The sequence below is a fragment of the Pimephales promelas genome, chromosome 14 (assembly GCF_988280905.1).
Source record: "Pimephales promelas chromosome 14, fPimPro1.hap1.1, whole genome shotgun sequence".
Classification (NCBI taxonomy): domain Eukaryota; kingdom Metazoa; phylum Chordata; class Actinopteri; order Cypriniformes; family Leuciscidae; genus Pimephales; species Pimephales promelas.
Window position 1 is genome coordinate 1,827,246 of NC_142782.1, and position 20,257 is coordinate 1,847,502.

A 20,257-nucleotide genomic window follows, 5' to 3' on the forward strand; every position below is an offset into this window, starting at 1 on the left:
CATCACACGAAAGATGAAGCGTCAGTTTTACTTCAGAAAATCACCGTAAGAGCTGAGTAAACACAGTTATGTTGAGGGAGTTGAGAGAGCGTTCCTGTGGCCGGACGTTAGTCGAAAAACTGATCTACTGACGTCATTAAAGAAGGAAGTCGAGGGATGTAGTCCAAATGGGCCGTTCGATGTAGGCTACTTCTGTTAAATAAAATATCTCGCTTGGCATTGAACTTTATAATTTTACAGATATTATTTATACTGTAACAACAACATTACACACTAACTCAAACATGGGATCAAGAAGAACGGGCCCTATAAGAGCTTGTGTGTGTCCCTTTAAATGCAAATGAATATAATTGGCCAATACAGTTCAGTTTGTAGAGAATAAAAATGATTATGGGGGGGGGGGGGTGTTAGAGAGATTTGCCATTTGTGAACATAAAGCAGGACAGAGTACAAATGACTGTAACATCAGATGGATCAGAGATGCATCAGAAGACGGGGGACAGATGGCATAAATAATAGCATTGTACATTACTGTATGCATGTCATGTGATACTGTAAACTGATTACAATGGTAGAGACTGACACATTATAATAGTAGGGCCTACCAAAGCGAATAAAAAAAATGCATGCAAGTAAACGTTTTGATTGTATTGGATTATTGTATTATTGATTATTTATTAGATTGGCACACAACATTTGTTTTGAATATGTATTTTAAAATGGAAAGTAAAGTAGGCTATTTATTAATGTTATATCGTAATCTCTCTGCCTTGTGAATGGTGACGCACTGCTGGAGCTGGAGAGCCTCCTACAGGACTGATCCTGAAAAAAAAAAAAAAAACAGAACTGATCCTGGATCTGCGCATCACATCAGATTCACTCGCCGATGCTCACTGGAGGGGAGTGGAGCTGTGTCTACCGCAACAATTCATATTCATCGACAGTCATATGCTAAAAATGCTCGCTCATCATCTGATGGATTACACAGGCCTTGAATAAATGATGCATTTATCATGTTCATGGCAAAAATATGAAAACTGCACGGTGATTTTAATTTCAGAGGATTCCGCGCTTGAAAGGTAACATTTCTATTTTAAACTATAAAGTATAGCACGCATTGATAGAAACGACGACACGCATTTCTGAACTCTAAAGGGCGGTCACAGCTTTCTTTACATTGAGAAAAGCTGCGTATTCATACTAATACGTGACAGAGCAAACATATCAAGAGCGAGTTTATTTCTGCAGACGGGTTCAGTCGCATATGTTTATTTATCATCGAAGTCAAACACGATATTCAACCCAACCTTATTAATTAAATAAATTACGCTCACGAATAGCATCGCTGTGCTGTTAGAGAACAACTCTGTGTTCAGTTACGTGTCGTTGTCGTTATGAAGGTTAGCCTATTTGTCAGTGTTTCAAAGAGGCGAGGTGTTTAATGGAGATTTATCCTGTCAATATTTAACCTGAAGCTCTTGATTGGTTCTTGTACGTCCAAATTCTATTAATATTTAGTCATATTTTAAACGCCTTTCAGTCTGCTCTGTTTAAGGGTCACAGTCTTAAAGCAAACAAAGTCGTTGCTTGATTTATTAATTATAAAAAAATGGGATATAAATATATTTGTATATTGTCCCGCTTAAAAAAATAATAATAATTCATATTCTTTTTACACTACAGGTAATACAACACTAATATGTCTCATAGAAACCGTCAAAAAGTGTGTTTAGTTGACAACACATTTATAAATGCTGCAATAAATCTGGTAAAAATGTGGAAAACTGTGTGATCCTGCTGCACATTATACGGAGAGATCCATGAGCAATGATCATGTCAAACATGAAATTTGAGGAAGGAATAAGCAAAATTATAGAGACAAACAAATTAATCAAGTAAAGTTTATTATAAAACCACAGATAAAGATTGTGAAGATCAGAGTATAAAGAAAGAAGGAGCCAAAAGGAGTAAGAAGTGTGTAGAAAGAAATGAGAGTTACAAGAAAAGAGCAAAATAAGAGCAACGGATATATATTTGCAGCCTGCAGGAAACTTATGTGCTTTTTTTGGTCTGTTAAGACTAGTGATCTATGGCACAGTGACAGTGGTGAACCGGCTCAGCGCAAGCAGTCAGATGAAATATAGAGATAATACAAGCTGTTTTTGACAGTTTTTAGAGACTATCGCTGATCTTGCATTGCTTCACACTCAAACAATGCTGGTTGTTACCCAAATTTTGGACACAAATGGACAGACCCAAATGTTGGGCTAGAAATAAATTTTGACCCAACTTTCACTTTCAACATTTGGGTTTTGTCCATATTTGACCCAAATTTGAGTGGAAAAATCGTGTTCATGCACATTCTGATACGATCAATTCTGATGAAAACACACACACACACACGATCTTACAGCAAAGACACATGCTTACATTGGGGGAAAAACAAACATATCAGAGCATATAGTAGAATATATATATAGGCTACATATAACTCTAAAAATGTCTCAATTTTGGGTCAAATATAGATAAACCCAGCCATTGGGTTAATTTCAATGTAAGTACATAGTACTTAAAGCCACTTAATATAAAGTGGGACCCCTTTTTGGTCCCACTTTATATTAAGTGGCTTTAAGTACTATGTACTTACATCGAAAAATAAGTAAAATGTACTTATTTTGTTCAGATTGTATTGTAAAACACTTTTGTTGCTATTGAGGTGTGATACGGGTATGGTTAGGGTTAGGTGTGGTTGTATAGGTCGGTTTAAGGGTGGGTTAAGGTGTAAGGGAAGGGTCAGCTGTGTAATTACAAATGTAATTACATTTATTAATTACAGCTGTATTTACATGCAGGTATTTTCCAAATATAAGTACAATGTAAAAACATGCATGTACACAATAAGTCCATTGTATCAAATTATTAATTTCAATGTAAGTACATAGTACTTAAAGCCACTTAATATAAAGTGGGACCCATTTTTTTAATTACATTTTTAACCCAACATTTGGGGTTGTCTGTATTTGACCCAAAATTGGGTTAAAACAACCCACATTTTTTTTAGAGCGCACTAACTATTAGTTATAAACAATAACTCACTCTCAGTAGAGTATTAGTATAGAGACTGTCTGCTTAATATCTTATAAACTCCTACAGACTTTCTACAGACTATGATTTTATTCTACTAACCTGAACCCTTACACTCTAAAAAATGGGTTGTTTCAACACAAAAATGGGTAAAATATGGACAAACCCAGCCTTTGGGTTAAATCTTTTAATTCATTTTTAACCCAACAGTTGGGTTTGTCCATATTTGACCCAAATTTGGGCTAAAACAACCCTGCATTTTTAAAGTGTAACAATGTCTAAAGTGGACTATTGAGATAAAGTGTAATTTTTTTACATAACATTTTACATGAATATTTCCAGATTCATTTATGTCATCTCTATGTAATTCTTTAAAACACACAACAGCCACAGTGTTTACACGTGGTCTCCTTGGCTTGAGGCACCCGTGTCTCTAGAGGAAACGAGAAGATCAGAGCTCACACACACTTCTGCTTAAAACCGAAAGAGGTTGTAACTGACTCAGACACACTGCAGTTCTGAGAAGGGGAGAGCAACATCTTACAGTCCATGGCATGTTCATAATAACACAACTTTTCACATTTTTCAAAATTTGAAACGCTGATCCAAGTGCGCTGAACTGTGCAGAATCTCTAATGGTCCGTTGTTTCCGGAAGAAACACAAACACGAACCGTTTTCTTCTCTTCAATATGTACACGTAGCCTACGGTTCGCGCTCACCTTATCACCTTATTCACATCTCACCAGCGCAACTTGGAGCGGCGTTCGTAGATCGACTGGTAGAGACTATTTTTCAAAGATGGCTTCTTCCTGTATTCGCGAAGTTGACTATGTATAAAATATGAAGAGTTCAGATGCAAAAGCCTCTAAATGCCATTTGAAATTTTCTAGAATGATCATTTTTATCAAACTTGTACATTTCAGTTCAGTGATTTCACTTAAATGGCAATTAATAGGTAATCTTCATTGCCATTTAAGTGAAATTACTGAACTTAAATGTACAAGCTCGATAAAAATTATCATTTTAGAAGAAAATTTCAAATGGCACTTAGAGGCTTTTGCATCTGAACTCTTCATATCTTCTTATTAAACTGTATGGACACTGACAAAGTTCTCAATGCTTCGGTTTGAATGTAGGGACCCTTATTATGCTGTCGTGTTAGTGTGGGGCTATTTTGAGCCTTTTTAGTGGTAATAACAAGCGATTTTTATTTGTCATTACTCTATGCCCTATATACTAGCGTTATACTAGCGTTATAGGCTAAACTGTTTTTAGAGATAAAACTATTTACATTCGGCAATCATGATAACAAATCTCAGATAACGGTTGACTAGGTAACAATGTGTAATTAGACCAAAGGTTCATTTTGCGCCGGAGTTGCCCTTTAAAGATTTACTGTCTGATTTACATGAGATGATCAAGGAGGCCAGAGAGCTCTATTTTTAAAAAAATGATTTTAACTTGTAAAAGGAATCCTAAGACTTTGTTTGACACTATTAATTGTCTTGTGTCTCCTGTTATATCATCTGTACCGTTTTTTTCTAACGATGATTGTAATAATTTCCTGTCTCATTTTGTGGGTAAAGTTATGGCTGTTAGGGCTAGCATTTTACCATCAGCTATCCACTCTGAATTTATCACAGAGCGGCATTCAATATTAAGCTCCTTTCAGTCAATATCCTATAATGATCTTATAAAAATAGTTTGTATGATGAAACCATCTCAAAGTCCTGCGGATATTTTGCCTGCTTCGGTGGTCAAGAAAACTATTACATCTATTGGTCCATGTTTGGTCTCAATTATCAGACCGTGTGTATGACACGCCAATTCGTATTTCCATTTTTGGCGTGCTATCAAGACGCATAATCGCCTTTCAGCGTGTTTATGAACGCCGTTGACTTAACGTTATATAAATATATGACTTACCTCAACCCCGTCCCTAAACCTAACCGTCACTGGGGTTAATGGCATTTATGACTGGAGATTTGACTGCGTGTTCAGACGCGCGGAATGATGCGGACGTTAATGGCGTAGACATATACGCATACACGCGGATAGCTCAAAATGCGTGGAGATAACACGCCACCTGACTCGAAAGTGGCGTATATGTTTACCAGTGATGCGCGGGTCAATGTATAAACAACCCTCAACCGACCGACGTTTTCAACTACCCGCCCGCAACTCGGACCGCAAAAAAAAAGTAAAAAAAATATTGTACCCGACCCGCTTCCTGACCGCATTTTTAAAAAAATAGCAAATGCTCATCGGAGCGTTATTGGGCCATAGACGTGTAACAACACAGCATCGCAAGAAGACGTAGGCCTACACATAACAAAGGCAAAGCCAGTCATCATCTTTCATTATTTCAGCAAATGTCTCCCACACTTTTACTCTTTCTATTTGTGTATTTGCGGAGCTTCCACTCCCCAGTCTTCACCTTTTCTCTTGCAGACATCCCAACCTGCAAGAATTCATTTCCGGGAGGTATATTTCGGTAACAGGATCTTGGGTGGGCAGGAGGGCTAACTTTCGCGTCTGCGAGGCACGCGCAGCGCGCTATGTATGTTATGCGCGCAGTATGTCTCGCTCTAGATTCCGGGAGATTTGAACTAATTTGCGGGCATCAGGGAGACGCTATCAATATGCGGGAGACTCCCGGAACTTCCGGGAGACTTGGGATGTCTGCTCTTGCCGCCTCCATCTCTCTGCAGACTGTGATCATAGACATGGCCGGTTCGTGAACGAATCGTTCTTTTGAACCGGTTCTTTTTAGTGAATCGTTCGAAACAGTTCGCGTCTTGCGTCAGCGCTAAACCACAAGTTACTAAAGTTACTCACTTTCGGACATGCCTGACAGTCCATCCGAATCGAAATAAATCAATATCCTGAATTTCCCTACTCCAGTAACTCGAAAAGTTCACTGAACCGAGACATGTTGGTGCCACTGTTGAGAGAAGTGATGAGCACGAGCAGCTGATACTGCGCATAGATACTGCGTAGGCTAATCGAACGCACAGGGACAGCGGTTCTCGAATCAGCAGAACCGAGAACTGTTTAGACTGAGCTTGTGTGTTATCTTCGTGCCAGTATTCAGCCAATAATGTGTAGGGCTGTATATTTCATCAAAAATTGTGTCTAGTAGGCTACTATATTAATACAAATGTTTAATTGGCATCTTTTTTCAAACGACCCGACCGACCGCGACCCGAATATCATTAAAAACATTTTTGGATGACCCGTAACTGCGGGTAACCGCGGGTGACCGCAGGCACCCGCTCATTTCGGATCAACCCGCGCATCACTGATGTTTACCCAAAAGTCATGATGTCATGTTGCAATTATTAACCTTTCGTTAAAGTTGGGCCAGGTCCCTAGGTGTTTTAAACACGCTGTTGTTCAACCACTCTTGAAAAAGTGTCATCTTGATGTTACATCATTGAACAACTATAGGCCTATTTCGAAATTGCCCTTCATTTCTGAAATCCTGGAAAAGGTTGTGGCAATGCAGTTGAATGATATTTTGGAGACTCATAACATTTATGACAAATTTCAATCAGGTTTCCGCGGGTATCAAATGACGTTCTGATGGCCACAAACGCGGGGGAATGTTCGGTGTTGGTTATGTTAGATCTCAGCGCAGCATTTGATACGGTAGATCACTGCATTTTGATTAATAGATTACGCTGCTTGGTGGGTATTTCGGGTTCTGCTCTGAATTTGGTTTTCATCTTATTTGTCCGATAGGAGTTTCTCGGTATCAGTTGGATCTTTTATGTCTGACTCTGTGCATTTGTCTTGTGGTGGGCCACAAGGTTCTGTGCTGGGCCCTTTGTTGTTTAATTTGTATATGCTTCCTCTTGGACAGATTATAAATGGTTTTAAAATAATTTCTTATCATTTATATGCAGACGACATTCAGTTACTTATTACGTTTAGACCTGATAGGATTGGACCAGGATTGTTAAGTCTCCATTAATAAATGGATGGATTAAAACTTAATAAGGACAAAACTGTAATGATGATCTTTGCACCTGACAATATGATACCTAAGATTAAGCAGGCTTTGGTGGTTTCACCCAGTTCAGATCGTAGTGAGATAAGAAATCTGGATATTTTTCTGGATAGAGCCATGTGTTTTAACAGTCATGTAAAGTCTGTAGTTCGCTCATGTTTTTTCTGTCTCAGGAGCATTGCTCAGATTAGATCGGTGGTCTCAAGAAAAGAGATGTCCATGCCTTCATCTCGTCATGTTTGGACTATTGCAATGTTTTTAACAGATTGTAAAGCACTTTGTGACTCCTTGTCTGTGAAAGGTGCTATATAAATAAATTTTACTTACTTACTTTTGTACATGCTGCGACCCCGAAAATGGCGCTTACTTTGCAGAAAAAATAAAAAATAAAAATAAAAATAACCCTAACAGTTTCAATAGGGTCCTCGCACTGTTAGTGCTTTGGCCCTAATAAAAAGTGCATGCTTTTTAAAACAAAAAAACAAAAAACAAAAAAAAAAACCCACATATGGCAGCAACATAATTTTAGTTTTTTTTTTTATTCGCTTTGGTTCTATTACATTTTCAAAACTCTTATTGCTAATATCCAAGCGGATCACATTTGTAACACAGTCATTTCAAAACCTTATCCCTCATTACATTACAGTTTCAGTCATCTTTCAGTAAATACTGCAGTCCAACTGCAAAAGACAAAAAGGTCAAATAAACTCTAAATGAAAAGCATGTTATGCAACTACAAAATCAAGGCCAATGCGAGATTGATTCTGCTTCGGCATCATGTGTTCCTGCTGACTCTGGCTTGAGGACTCCTCATCACAGACAGTGCTGTCTCTTGTCAAACAAAGGGAAAACCCCTTCAGTCTGACAGATCTCACACACTCGCTCTTCCTCTTTCTCGTTTCCATTAGTGCACCTGTGTCACATACGCACTCTGAGCTGGCTTATATAGAAATAAGTGTGAACAATTTAGAGTCGTTGTGTGTAAACGATGACGACTGTGTTTTAGTTTGTTTGACATTTTTTTTCTCTTGTTTTTAGTTTACAAATGTGCCACAGTGAGAATGTGTTTGAGGTTTTTGCATAAATAGTGATTTATTCGATAGATTGGTTTTTGAAAATTATATACATTTCATTTAGAATTGTTTAACCTTGCAGTTGTTTACTGTATGTTACGTAGTGTTGAATATACAGACATTCAACTTTACAATATTCAATATTCAGCCAAATTAGTTTACTTTGTTAAAATATTTCTGTTTGGATTCTGTGTTTTCCATGTTTATGTCTAACAAATGACAATCTTGAACTGAAATGTACATAGAAGCTCATGAAAGAAGAACTCTAGGTTTTGAATATGTGTATAATATATCCAAAAATGTTTGTGTATCGTTTTTAATGCAGTGCTTCATTTTGATGCATTTTACATTTTGTGTGTGCAGTTCTTGGATCAGTGTGTAAAGCTTTGAAAAAAGAGGCAAAGGTTTGGAAATGACTGTAAGCCTAAAATATGCTTTGCTTTTTAAACATATAAACGGAGGTGTGCGTTTCAAGGTTTTGTGTGAGAGAGAGAGATTTTATTTTTATATAAACACTTTCTTACATCACTTCAATTCATCAAAAAGTTAACACCATAAAATGTCAAAACACAACTCTCCCTTCTCCATCCACTGTACAGATAGCATCATTGACACAACTGCTGTACACAAGTTTTTTCATTGCTCTATAATACCTAAAATATATTGTGATTCTAGACTTTACCAAAGGTTTGAAAACTGGCAAAAGCTCCGAGATGGTCCTCACTGCAGAACACGAAATCCAGGGGGAGGATTTCGCCCTGATCCCTAACTCCACCCCATATCCTACCCATTTCTGCCACCTGATCCCTAACCCCACCCCTAATCCTACTCATCTCCGCCCCCTGATCCCTAACCCCACCCCATATCCTACCCATCTCTGCCACCTGATCCCTAACCCCACCCCATATCCGACCCATCTCTGCCACCTGATCCCTAACCCCACCCCATATCCGACCCATCTCTGCCGCCTGATCCCTAACCCCACCCCTAATCCTACCCATCTCTGCCGCCTGATCCCTAACCCCACCCCTAATCCTACCTATCTTTGCCCCCTGATCCCTAACCCCACCCCATATCCTACCCATCTCCGCCCCCTGATCCCTAACCCCACCCCTGATCCTACCCATCTCTGCCACATGATCCCTAACCCCACCCCTAATCCTACTCATCTCCGCCCTCTGATCCCTAACCCCACCCCTAATCCTACCCATCTCTGCCGCCTGATCCCTAACCCCACCCCTAATCCTACCTATCTTTGCCCCCTGATCCCTAACCCCACCCCATATCCTACCCATTTCTGCCACCTGATCCCTAACCCCACCCCATATCCTACCCATCTCCACCCCCTGATCCCTAACCCCACCCATCTCCACCCCCTGATCCCTAACCCCACCCCATATCCTACCCATTTCTGCCACCTGATCCCTAACCCCACCCCATATCCTACCCATCTCCACCCCCTGATCCCTAACCCCACCCCTAATCCTACCCATCTCCACCCCTGATCCCTAACCCCACCCCTATCCTACCCATCTCCACCCCTGATCCCTAACCCCACCCCTAATCCTAACCATCTCCACCCCCTGAACCCTAACCCCACCCCTAATCCTACCCATCTCTGCCGCCTGATCCCTAACCCCACCCCTAATCCTACCTATCTTTGCCCCCTGATCCCTAACCCCACCCCATATCCTACCCATTTCTGCCACCTGATCCCTAACCCCACCCCATATCCTACCCATCTCCACCCCCTGATCCCTAACCCCACCCCTAATCCTAACCATCTCCGCCCCCTGATCCCTAACCCCACCCCATATCCTACCCATCTCTGCCACCTGATCCCTTACCCCACCCCTAATCCTACCCATCTCTGCCACCTGATCCCTTACCCCACCCCTAATCCTACCCTAATTGATCACAGGAATAAATTACACTTGACTATATATTCACATATAAATATTTCACTGCTTTCATTGTAGATTTGATTCAGTAAATGCAGCCTTGCATGGTGAGCAGAAGAGACTTCTTTCAAAAACACAAAAAATCTTACCGAACTTCTAAGTTAAAGAATACAATTTTTGCTCTTGATATCAGCCATTAACCAATAACCTGTTCATCTTTTTTTGCAGTTGGCAGAGAAAGGCACAACTGGACACCATGCATCTTTTTGTCCCTTCACTGGATCTAAATGTATAATCATACCCAAAAGGATCAGTAAAGAAGTTTGTCCTGTGATCTGTAAAAATGGTAGGGTCTGGTTTTAGGATCTGTAAGGGGCGCATTGGGAAGCGAGGAGGTCATTTAGGGTTCATCCATTACCTCTCCATTATAGTATTCTGTGGCTCTTTACTCGCTTTACTCTTTATCGACGTCATTGAATTATGGGTGACCTCGCTGGGCATGAGCAAAGTGGAAGGGTTTCATGGACTGGTTCTTCCACACAGCATTCCTCCAACCCGTTCGGAAGAGTACCTGCTTATGCCGAGTGTCCACGTCTGCGAACGTGCCAAACCTTTCCTCATCGCTTTGGTTGTATCTGCACCTCCCAACAGAAAGGCCCGCCAAGCCATTCGGGACAGCTGGGGTGGGGAAATACATGTCAGGGGTCACAGAGTCCTGACCCTCTTCGTCGTTGGTCAGCCGTCGGACCCGGTTCTCGGGAAAGAATTGGTGGAAGAGTCAAAGGAGCGCGGGGATCTCATACAGGGTCGCTTCATTGACTCCTACGCCAACTTAACTCTTAAAACTCTGTCTATGCTGGGATGGGCTCGCCGTTTCTGCCCACAGGCTCACTATCTGGCAAAAGTAGATGATGATGTGCTGTTTAACCCCAGTGCACTTCTGCAGTATCTCAACCACAGCTTTAAATCGGCAGAAAGTGAACTGGCTGAGCTTTATTTGGGTCGTGTTCACATGCAAGTCGCACCGGATCGCAATCCTTCCAGCAGACACTTCATGTCAGAAACGGCTTACGCTGGCGTGGTGTTTCCGGATTACTGCAGCGGGACGGCGTATGTACTTTCTCGACCGGCGTTACTCAAGCTGTCATTAGCAGCGGTTGCCATACCATTACCCAGTCCATTGCCCCCTGAGGATGTGTTTGTAGGGATTTGTGCTCACACCGCAGGGATTACACCGACCCATTCCCCACTCTTCTCCGGAGGACCCGCTGTACCATTCAGCCGTTGTTGCTATCAGACTATGGTGTCGGTCCACCACACCAAACCAGGGGACATGGTGCAGTACTGGACACAAGTGCACTCCACCGCCCCGTGCTCATGGTTGGGTGCGCGGACATCTCTTGGTGTCTGTAAAGTAAGAGCGCTTCTCGGGACACTGTTGGGGAGAGACTCCTGAAATTAAACATTGTCTGAAAAGCCAGCCTGTTCTCATCCCAAGGCGTCATATACTGGCGATTTTCACATTTCGTCTCCATCCAACACACATGGCACCCTTTATCGTCAATATGAGACGCAGATATACATGGGCCAGAAGGCGCCTCCTAGTGGTGAAACCCTAACCCTACCCCAGACCTAAACCAAACCTGAAATGTCAAAAGCGTCACTATGACGGCCTAGGATGAAAACGCGTTAGAAAAACCAAAGGGAAAAGAACGTCTTTGGTTGCAAGGATACTATGCACTGCAACTTGATTTTACATCATGCAATACTTGAATTTATGCTCACTGTTAAGTGTGCTATTAGTATACATCTTTTCAACAAAAAATTAGAAAGTATACTATTTAAATGCACCTCTCAGAAATATACTTAAATTACACTTAAGTATAGTTACCTAATACTGATAGAAAAGTCTAAGTACACTAGTGAAAAATAAATACACTAAAATGTATTTGAAATACATTTATTTTATGAGCATACGAAAAAGGCATTTGCATATTTATGTACTTAATAAAAATACCCTGCAATTGGCTTTATGCACAGATGCACTACTTCCTGAACTTCAGCCAGCTCCTTGTTTCCGGTCAGCCATTATTGGACAAACTTGATTAATTCAGGTGTGCCTGTTCACGGCCCGGCTTTTAAACTTGCCTCCTCCGCTTCTTCTCCGTTCAGTCACATCCCGCTGCCTCTGAATGAAACGTGTTGGCCTAGCACTCTATGTCCCACTCTGCTATTATAGTTCCCTTTCAGTCGCTCACGTTCGACGTGACGACATTGGGGGATCACTTCAGGGAGCCCTATCAACTTCGAGTATCTACAGAACGAGCCAATGAACGTAGGTTGGGGGATCACTTCAGGGAGCCCTATCAACTTCGAGTATCTAAAGAACGAGCCAATGAACGTAGGCGTGCTTGAGAAGCGTCACGCGCCCCACCCCGCAGCGCGGGTATACACAGGAAGCGTGCGCACGCATAGCTCCTTGAGACTGAATCCTCCTCGCCCACTCTCTATACCCTCTTGGGATTTGTCTCTGGTCCTTTCGGCACTTCAGAGACCACCCTTTGAGCCTCTGCAATCAGCTGAGTTAAAAATCTTGTCCTGTAAGACAGTTCTCCTGGTTGCATTGGCCTCTTTCAAGAGGGTAGGGGACCTGCATGCATTTTCGCTCGACGAATCGTGCCTAGAATTCGGCCCGGATAGTTCTCACGTGATCCTGAGACCCTGGCCTGGATACGTGCCCAAGGTTCTTACCACTCCCTTCCCTCCTACAAGTTAGTGAACCTGCAAGTGCTGCCTTCAAAAGAGGCAGACCCAGCCCTGGCTTTTCTCTGTCCCGTTCGCACTCTGCGCCTATACGTGGACAGAACGCAAAGCCTCAGGACCTCAGATCAGCCGTTCCTCTGTTACAGGCCAGCAGAAAGGGAAGGCTGTCTCCAAGCAGAGGTTGGCCCACTGGATAGTGGATGCCACCGCCTTGGCTTATGAAGCCCAAGACGTGCCTTGCCCAACTGGGTTGAAAGCCCACTCCACTAGGGGTGTCGCTTCTTCCTGGGCGCTGGCACACGGCGCCTTGCTGACAGACATCTGAGCACCTTAGACGTTAGCTAGGTTTTATAGCCTACGTGTTGAGCCGGTTTCTTCCTGTGTGCTCGTAACACGCTCTAGTGTCGGCTTGCTTCAACATTCCCCTCCACGGAGCGGGTACGCACTTTTTGCTCAAGTCAAGTTCCCCATTTGGCGAACCCTGTGAGTTCCTCCGCACCCCTTCGGCAGTCGGACGTTGCGGAGCGTCTGACGCCAGGCCTAGTGCTTGTATGCTTGTGTAACTTGTGCTAGGTTGGGTTCCTTATGTAGTGATCCCTGCGGCGATCCCATATGTGTATTGTTCCACGTCCAGCTCCCTGCAGTGAGCCCGTGTCTTCCCTTGGCAGAGTCTGCTCTGCCGTCACTGTCTCGGGTGTAGACTCCCCCTTTTGGGCTGGAGCCACTCCAGTGACAATCCATATGTTGCACTGCCCCTCCGGCCAGTCCATATGTGTATTCTCCACATTACCTCCCTTCGGGCAGGATGTGGCTCCGCAGCGCCCCCTTCCTCTGGAGGGGTACGCTTTCCCAGTGTTATCCGAGAGTTCCACGGTGTGGGTTATAATGGAGCAGCAGTCCGAACTCCCTCTACGCAAGCCTTCCGCCCCAGCAGTTGGAGGTCTGAGAGTCTTGCGTAGGGCGCTGGATGTGGCAGCAACCAATGGCGTTTTCCATTGGGATCCCCTAACGTCGTCACATCAACATCACGTTGAACATGAGCAACTGAAAGGGAAAGTCTCGGTTACTTATGTAACCCTCTTTCCCTGAAGGAGGGAACGGGAGACGTGATGTCCCGCCACCACAGTTGCTGATCATCGCTGTACGGCCGTCACAATCTCGGCTCCTCAGCGAAAAACATGCGTGCGCCCACCAACGTTCATTGTTTCTGTAGATACTCGAAGTTGATATGGCTCCCTGAAGTGATCCCCATCATCGTCACGTCGACGTCACGTCTCTCGTTCTCTCCTTCAGGGAACGAGGGTTACATCAGTAACCGAGAAGATGGAGCCTCCGTGGACTTACCCGTCCCATGGATATAAAGATAATAATTTCTTTGTTTACGAGGATGAGTCAGATAATTGGCAGAGGTATTTGTACACCATTGAGGACATATTTATGAATAAAAATATTGATTTTAAATAATAAATTACATGCTTATGCTGAAGTATATTTAATTGTGCTAAAGTTAAACTATTGCAAGTATACACATCTTGCATTTAAAGACTGATATTAAACAGATATCACACCATCCTTACTAATAGTGATATTAAACACATTTCAGGCTTAATATTAAGAAATGTGCATTGTGCAATAAAGATTTACTCTAAATAAAGTCGTTTATAATATTTATATCAGTAAGTCTCGAGCGATATGTCAGTAAATGTTAATGGGTTTGTAGTTTACTTAGTATGAAATAAATGTATTTTGAATACATTTTAATTTAGGTTTTTTTCACTAAGGTATCCATGGCTTTATAGTTGCGTTAACTCTTTTGATTAAGTAGCCTATTAATAACTATTTTCACACAGATTTACATACTGTCTTGTAAAAGTAGTTGATGATGTCCTGTTTAACCCTGTGCACTTCTGCAGTATCTCAACCACAGCTTTAACCACAGTTTCTCATCTGAGCTTTATTTGGATCGTTTTCACATGCAAGTCGCACTGGATTGCATCTACAAAGTGCAATAATCAAATATAAAAACTACAAGTATGATGTCAAGTTCACTTAAGTATACTTGTAGCATGTTTGTAGTTTACTTAGTATGAAATAATTTTTTTAATACATTTTAATTTAGGTTTTTTCACTAGGGTATCCATGACTTGTAGTTGCGTTAACTCTTTTGATTAAGTAGCCTATTAATAACTATTTTCACACAGATTTACATACTGTCTTGTAAAAGTAGTTGATGATGTGCTGTTTAAAACCAGTGCACTTCTGCAGTATCTCAACCACAGTTTTAACCACAGTTTCTCATCTGAGCTTTATTTGGGTCATGCTCACATGCAAGTCGCACTGGATTGCATCTACAAAGTGCAATAATCAAATATAAAAACTACAAGTATGACGTCAAGTTCACTTAAGTATACTTGTAGCATTAAAACTACTTAACCAATAGTTCACTGAGAGTATACTTGTGTACTTTCATAAACTAAATAATGTGATTTAAGTATTTACATCAGTATACCTGTAAGTTCACTTGTAGGATAGTTGCAGTACAAACAAACACGTAGATGTAAACTAGTTGTGCTACGGGAGCGTATTGCATTCACTTGAAGAAAAATAACCTACTCTGTTTTTCTGAATTAATGACTAAGAAAAACTCAGAAACTTTTCCATGAAAAATGATCTTGTAATTCTTAGATAATTAACTTGTTAATTTAGAAAAACAGTGTAGATTTTGTTTTCTCAAGTGAATGCAATACACTTCCTAGGCACTATACGTAAAAGTATAGTTTTATACACTAAAAAATCAAGCAATTTAGTCCCACGTAGTATTGAAACAGTAAAGTATGCTATATATACACACAAAATCACGTCAAAATGTCCTTATAAACGGTTGGTTATGACAGTTATGAATGTAAACAGAAAACGTGTGACAGTGTATGGGGTCCATGCATTCACTCTTAAAGTGACAGTAGCCTAATAAACCTGCTGTCTGTGTCATTAACCTTAATCTAAGAAAGACAGAGGATCTCTCACTGATCTTGACTGAACCACTTCTGTGACTTTAAAAAGGATTAACCTATATATTGTTGAAGTGAAGACTATGCAAGGTTATTTTCAAGCTTAAAAAAGCACATAAAGGTCCTGTTTACAGCTGATATAAAGATGCCTTTTGTTCTATCGGATCAGAAGTAGACGAGAGACACACTCTGGTGTTTTAATCTGTCTCTTCTGTCCACTTTCAAACACTTCTGTCCTGATTTCTTCGAGGGTGAGTAAATGTTTGGGTTTGTGCAGATCTTTTAGGATTATTTAGGATTCAAATGTCTGTGTGTGTGTGTGTTTTCGGCTGGTTGAGACAGTAAACCAACAGCAGAAGATGTCGGCGCTCTTCAAGCCACATGATGATTAGTAATAAGCTTTTCCCATTACAGGCTTTCTATGCAAAGAGAAGGACCTTGTACAGCTTAAACCCAGAGCAAAGCAATGAAACTCTAACCACAAATACAACAGTTTGACCACTTACTAATATGAGACTTGAAGCTTATAGATCTGAAGACTCGTATTTAATCAAGGGCACCAATTATAGCTAGGCTAAACTATTAAAGAGCATTTCTGTTTTAACTTTAGGGTTTCAGTTTTGTCTTCGTTTAACGTCAACATGACAAGAAATAACCGTCCAGATTTAAGAGACTACTTCTGTCTTTCTTAAAGGGAACCGAAACTAGAAGTCCAGATATGCAAACCATCGACAAAGCAGCTCTTGTTAACCGTTTTGAAATGAATAGTGTTGCCAACTTAGAAAATGGAAATAATGGACAATCATGGTTCATTATAGAGAAGAATAAGGGACACTGAGAGTCTTTGTACTGTACCACACTGTGTATGTCTTTATATTCAAGGTTCTCAGACATGCGCACATTTGTTTTGCTTAACCCTTTTCAGTTTTATTCTAAAACAAATTATAATGTGATTCACACAAAAAAATCACATGTTAAACCACCAGTAAATTGTACCACTGTAGAACTGTGACTGTGTTTTTGGTTTACTCAAGTTAAACAGTATTAATTTTCAGTTTAATGTCATTTAATGTGAAATGACTTGTGCAGCCGAGTTGATTGTAAGTTAGGAGGTGGGTTTGTGAAACGGTGTTAAATGTGGTAGTTTTTATAGGAAGATATGTAACATTTTAAAGCAGAACAACTGAACGTGTTATTCAGTCAATAAAGCATTTTTAAACGATGGCACTGAAAAGATTGAACTAAATGTTGTTGCAACATGTATGAATGAATGAAAATGAAACATTTTTTTAATTAAAGAGAAATTGAAATTTGTATGGGCTGCTTTTGGTGACTGAGACTTTATTGGTTATTTTCTGTTTAAAGTTTTTCTCAATTTAACAACATTAACTTACGATTATGAAAGACGGCGTTTTGATCACGTCCTCCCTCAGGTGTGGAATTACAAATCTGACATAATAATACATAAATAAATAAATATATGGAGACATGTTGAAAAAATAAATAAATGAGTATTTATACTATACAATTTATTTATTTTATTTCCACATATATTTATGTAAGGAATAATTGGAGACAGGCCGTTGAATTATTAGTATATACAGTACATATACTATACAGTAGATAACCCAATAAATGAAAAACACAACGCCCTTTTAACATGTGGGCCTTTCAATAATTATGTATTTGTTATATTATCTGTAATAATTACGAAAATCCGTGCAGCAGGGCTATCAATTTATTTTTATAACCTATTCAGTTCAATAACCTATTTTGCGCCTATTATATATTATATATTATATAAGGCTCAATAACTAACAAGGCTCAAAATAGCCCCAACACTAACACAGTAACATAATGAGGCTCCATACATGCAAAACGAAGCATTGAGAACTGTGTAAGTGTACAGACCGTTTAATAAGAAGATACTTTATGAAGACAGTTCACTTCGCGTATACAGACAGGAGCCATCTTAAAAAATAGTCTCGATAAGTCAAACCACGAACGTTATGCTGAGTGATCTGATCTGTATGAAGTTCAGCGAACTTCTGAACTGTATGAGCGACGTTCGGGGATCGACTTGTCGTGACTGTTTTCTAAGATGGCTCCTGTCTGTATACGCGAAGTGAACTGTCTTCATAAAGTATCTTCTTATTAAACGGTCTGGACACTTACACAGTTCTCAATGCTTCGTTTTGCATGTATGGCCCCTTATTATGTTATTGTGTTAGTGTGGGGCTATTTTGAGCCTTGTTAGTGGTATAAACTAGCGATTTCTTTTACTTATTAAATGTCCCCATTACTAGCATTATACGCTAAACAGTTTTTAGAGATAAAACTCTTTACATTCGATTATCATGAAAACAAATCTCAGAGAACGATTGACTAGGTATCGATGATTTATTAGACCAAAGGTTCATTGTTCGCCGGAGTTCTCCTTTAATTACTCACTTACTTATTTCTCGCTGCTTTTGTCTTATTACTTCACACCTGTTCCCTCTTTCTCTCTAATTGCATTTGCTACTTTTTTTCTCTCTTCCTGCTGTCTCTTTGTCGGATTGTTCTTTGACTACTGTTGAAAGAAGTGTTTTGCAATTTACCTGTCTATACACTCTTGTCCTGTCAGGGAAGAAATCATCTTCCTGCAAGTATTTGTCTGCTTATGCTCGAACCAGTACAGTGCCGAGCTTATCTATGCTGCCGCAGCTCCCCGCTGTCGTCTGTCGTTATCTCTGCTGTGTGTCCTTGACCTAAAGCCTCGCCCCAGCTGTGACCGAGCATCTACGACGGCTATCGCCTTGCCCTTGGATCTGTTCCAAGTGGACTTCTCAGTTATTAATTAACAGCCTTAAGTGTTGCTTGTTTGTGTTGTGATTAAAGGGTTAGTTCACCCAAAAATGAAAATTAAGTCATTAATTACTGTACCAACCCCGTAAGACCTTCGTTCGTCTTCGGAGCACAAATGAAGATATTTTTGATTAAATTTGAGAGCTGTCTCACTACCACATTGGCTGCCTAAGGGACTGGCTCTTGACGGCCCAAAAAGTCAATGAAGAAAATGTTTAAATATCCCATGAGACTACCGTGGCTCAACTATAAGTTTATCAAGCGACGAGACTACTTTTTGTGCAAAAAAAAAACAACAAACAAAAATAACTACTTTATTCGACTATTCCTTTTCTTCCTTGTTGGCCTGAAACGAGACTTCAAGAGATTTCCACGACGCATGCGCGAGAATTTCGATCTCCTTCAACTACTTCAGTTCAGTTCTCGCGCATGCGTCGTGGAAATCTCTTGAAGTCTCGTTTCAGGCCAACAAGGAAGAAAAGGAATAGTCGAATAAACTCGTTATTTTTGTTTGTTTTTTCGCACAAAAAGTATTCTCGTCACTTGATAAACTTATAGTTGAGCCACTGTAGTCACTTGGGATATTTAAACATTTTCTTCATTGACTTTCTGGGCCGTCAGCCAGTCCCTTAGGCAGCCAATGTGGTAGTGAGACAGCTCTCAAATTTAATCAAAAATATCTTCATTTGTGCTCCGAAGACGAACGAAGGTCTTACGGGGTTGGTACAGCATGGGGGTGAGTAATTAATGACTTAATTTTCATTTTTGCGTGAACTAACCCTTTAACTCCAAGAAGATTAATGTTCAAGTCTTGCTGGCGGCTATTCCATTACATCCATTAAAGTAGCCTATTTATGACTGTCATTTTCTACTGGGTATTTTCTATCTTTGCAACAAGAATGTTCTCAACCAATCAGAATCAAGCATTCAACAGCCCTGTAGTATAATTATACAATTATTCATTTCCACGTTTATTCATTTCCATGTACCCCCCCAAAATAATAATAATAAAATAAATTGGTAATGAGTATGTTAATGATGGGCCGTGTTTTACCTCAGACATCAACAGTCGAGCTCAGAGTGTCAGAGCTGAAGCTTTCAGGCCACAGTGACACCTTGTGGTGAGACAAATTGTTTATATAGATATATATATATATATACACACACATGCTTGTGTATATTTAAGAAATATTTTCATATACATACTGTATATAGATTTACATAAATAATAATTTTTCTTAAATATACATGCATGTGTGTGCATTTATATAAATCAAATAATTATACACAGTGCACCCACATATATTATGTAAACACAAACTTTTATTTGATACGATTAATCGCGATTAATCGTTTGACAGCTCAACAAGACAAACAAAAATATTTTGACAATAAAATACAATTATGAACTTTTTCATATAAAATAATGGCGTTTTTTTTAATAATTAAAAATTAAATAATTTTTGAGTTTGTCAAACACACCACAAAACACAGCTATACAGCCTCCTTCACAACATAATAATAATACAATTCTGAACATTGACTCTCAGTCTTTACCTTACCTTTTC

The 20,257-nt window shown here is 40.2% G+C and overlaps 1 protein-coding gene and 1 long non-coding RNA gene across 3 annotated transcripts in view; one reads left to right on the top strand and one right to left on the bottom strand.

Annotated features, from left to right (window-relative positions):
* Positions 1-20,257, bottom strand: part of LOC148973614 (uncharacterized) — a 543,652-nt gene that overhangs the window by 90,844 nt on the left and 432,551 nt on the right. The window lies entirely within an intron of this gene.
* b3galt4 (beta-1,3-galactosyltransferase 4) lies at positions 861-17,156 on the top strand. Of its 2 annotated transcripts, XR_016146434.1 has the most exons (3): positions 861-1,079; positions 10,300-14,600; positions 14,954-17,156. XR_016146434.1 is itself a non-coding variant. In XM_039674777.2 (2 exons), exon 2 carries the CDS (start codon positions 10,415-10,417, stop codon positions 11,525-11,527), a length of 1,113 nt encoding a protein of 370 aa, XP_039530711.2. In that variant the 5' UTR covers positions 861-1,079; positions 10,300-10,414; the 3' UTR covers positions 11,528-17,156. The 2 variants fall into 2 exon arrangements, 1 of the variants encoding a protein (XP_039530711.2); XM_039674777.2 differs by having other exon boundaries at positions 10,300-17,156.

Coding starts and splice junctions, on each gene's coding strand:
- b3galt4 (XM_039674777.2), top strand. CDS start 10,415: ATGGTAGGGTCTGGTTTTAGGATCTGTAAGGGGCGCATTGGGAAGCGA.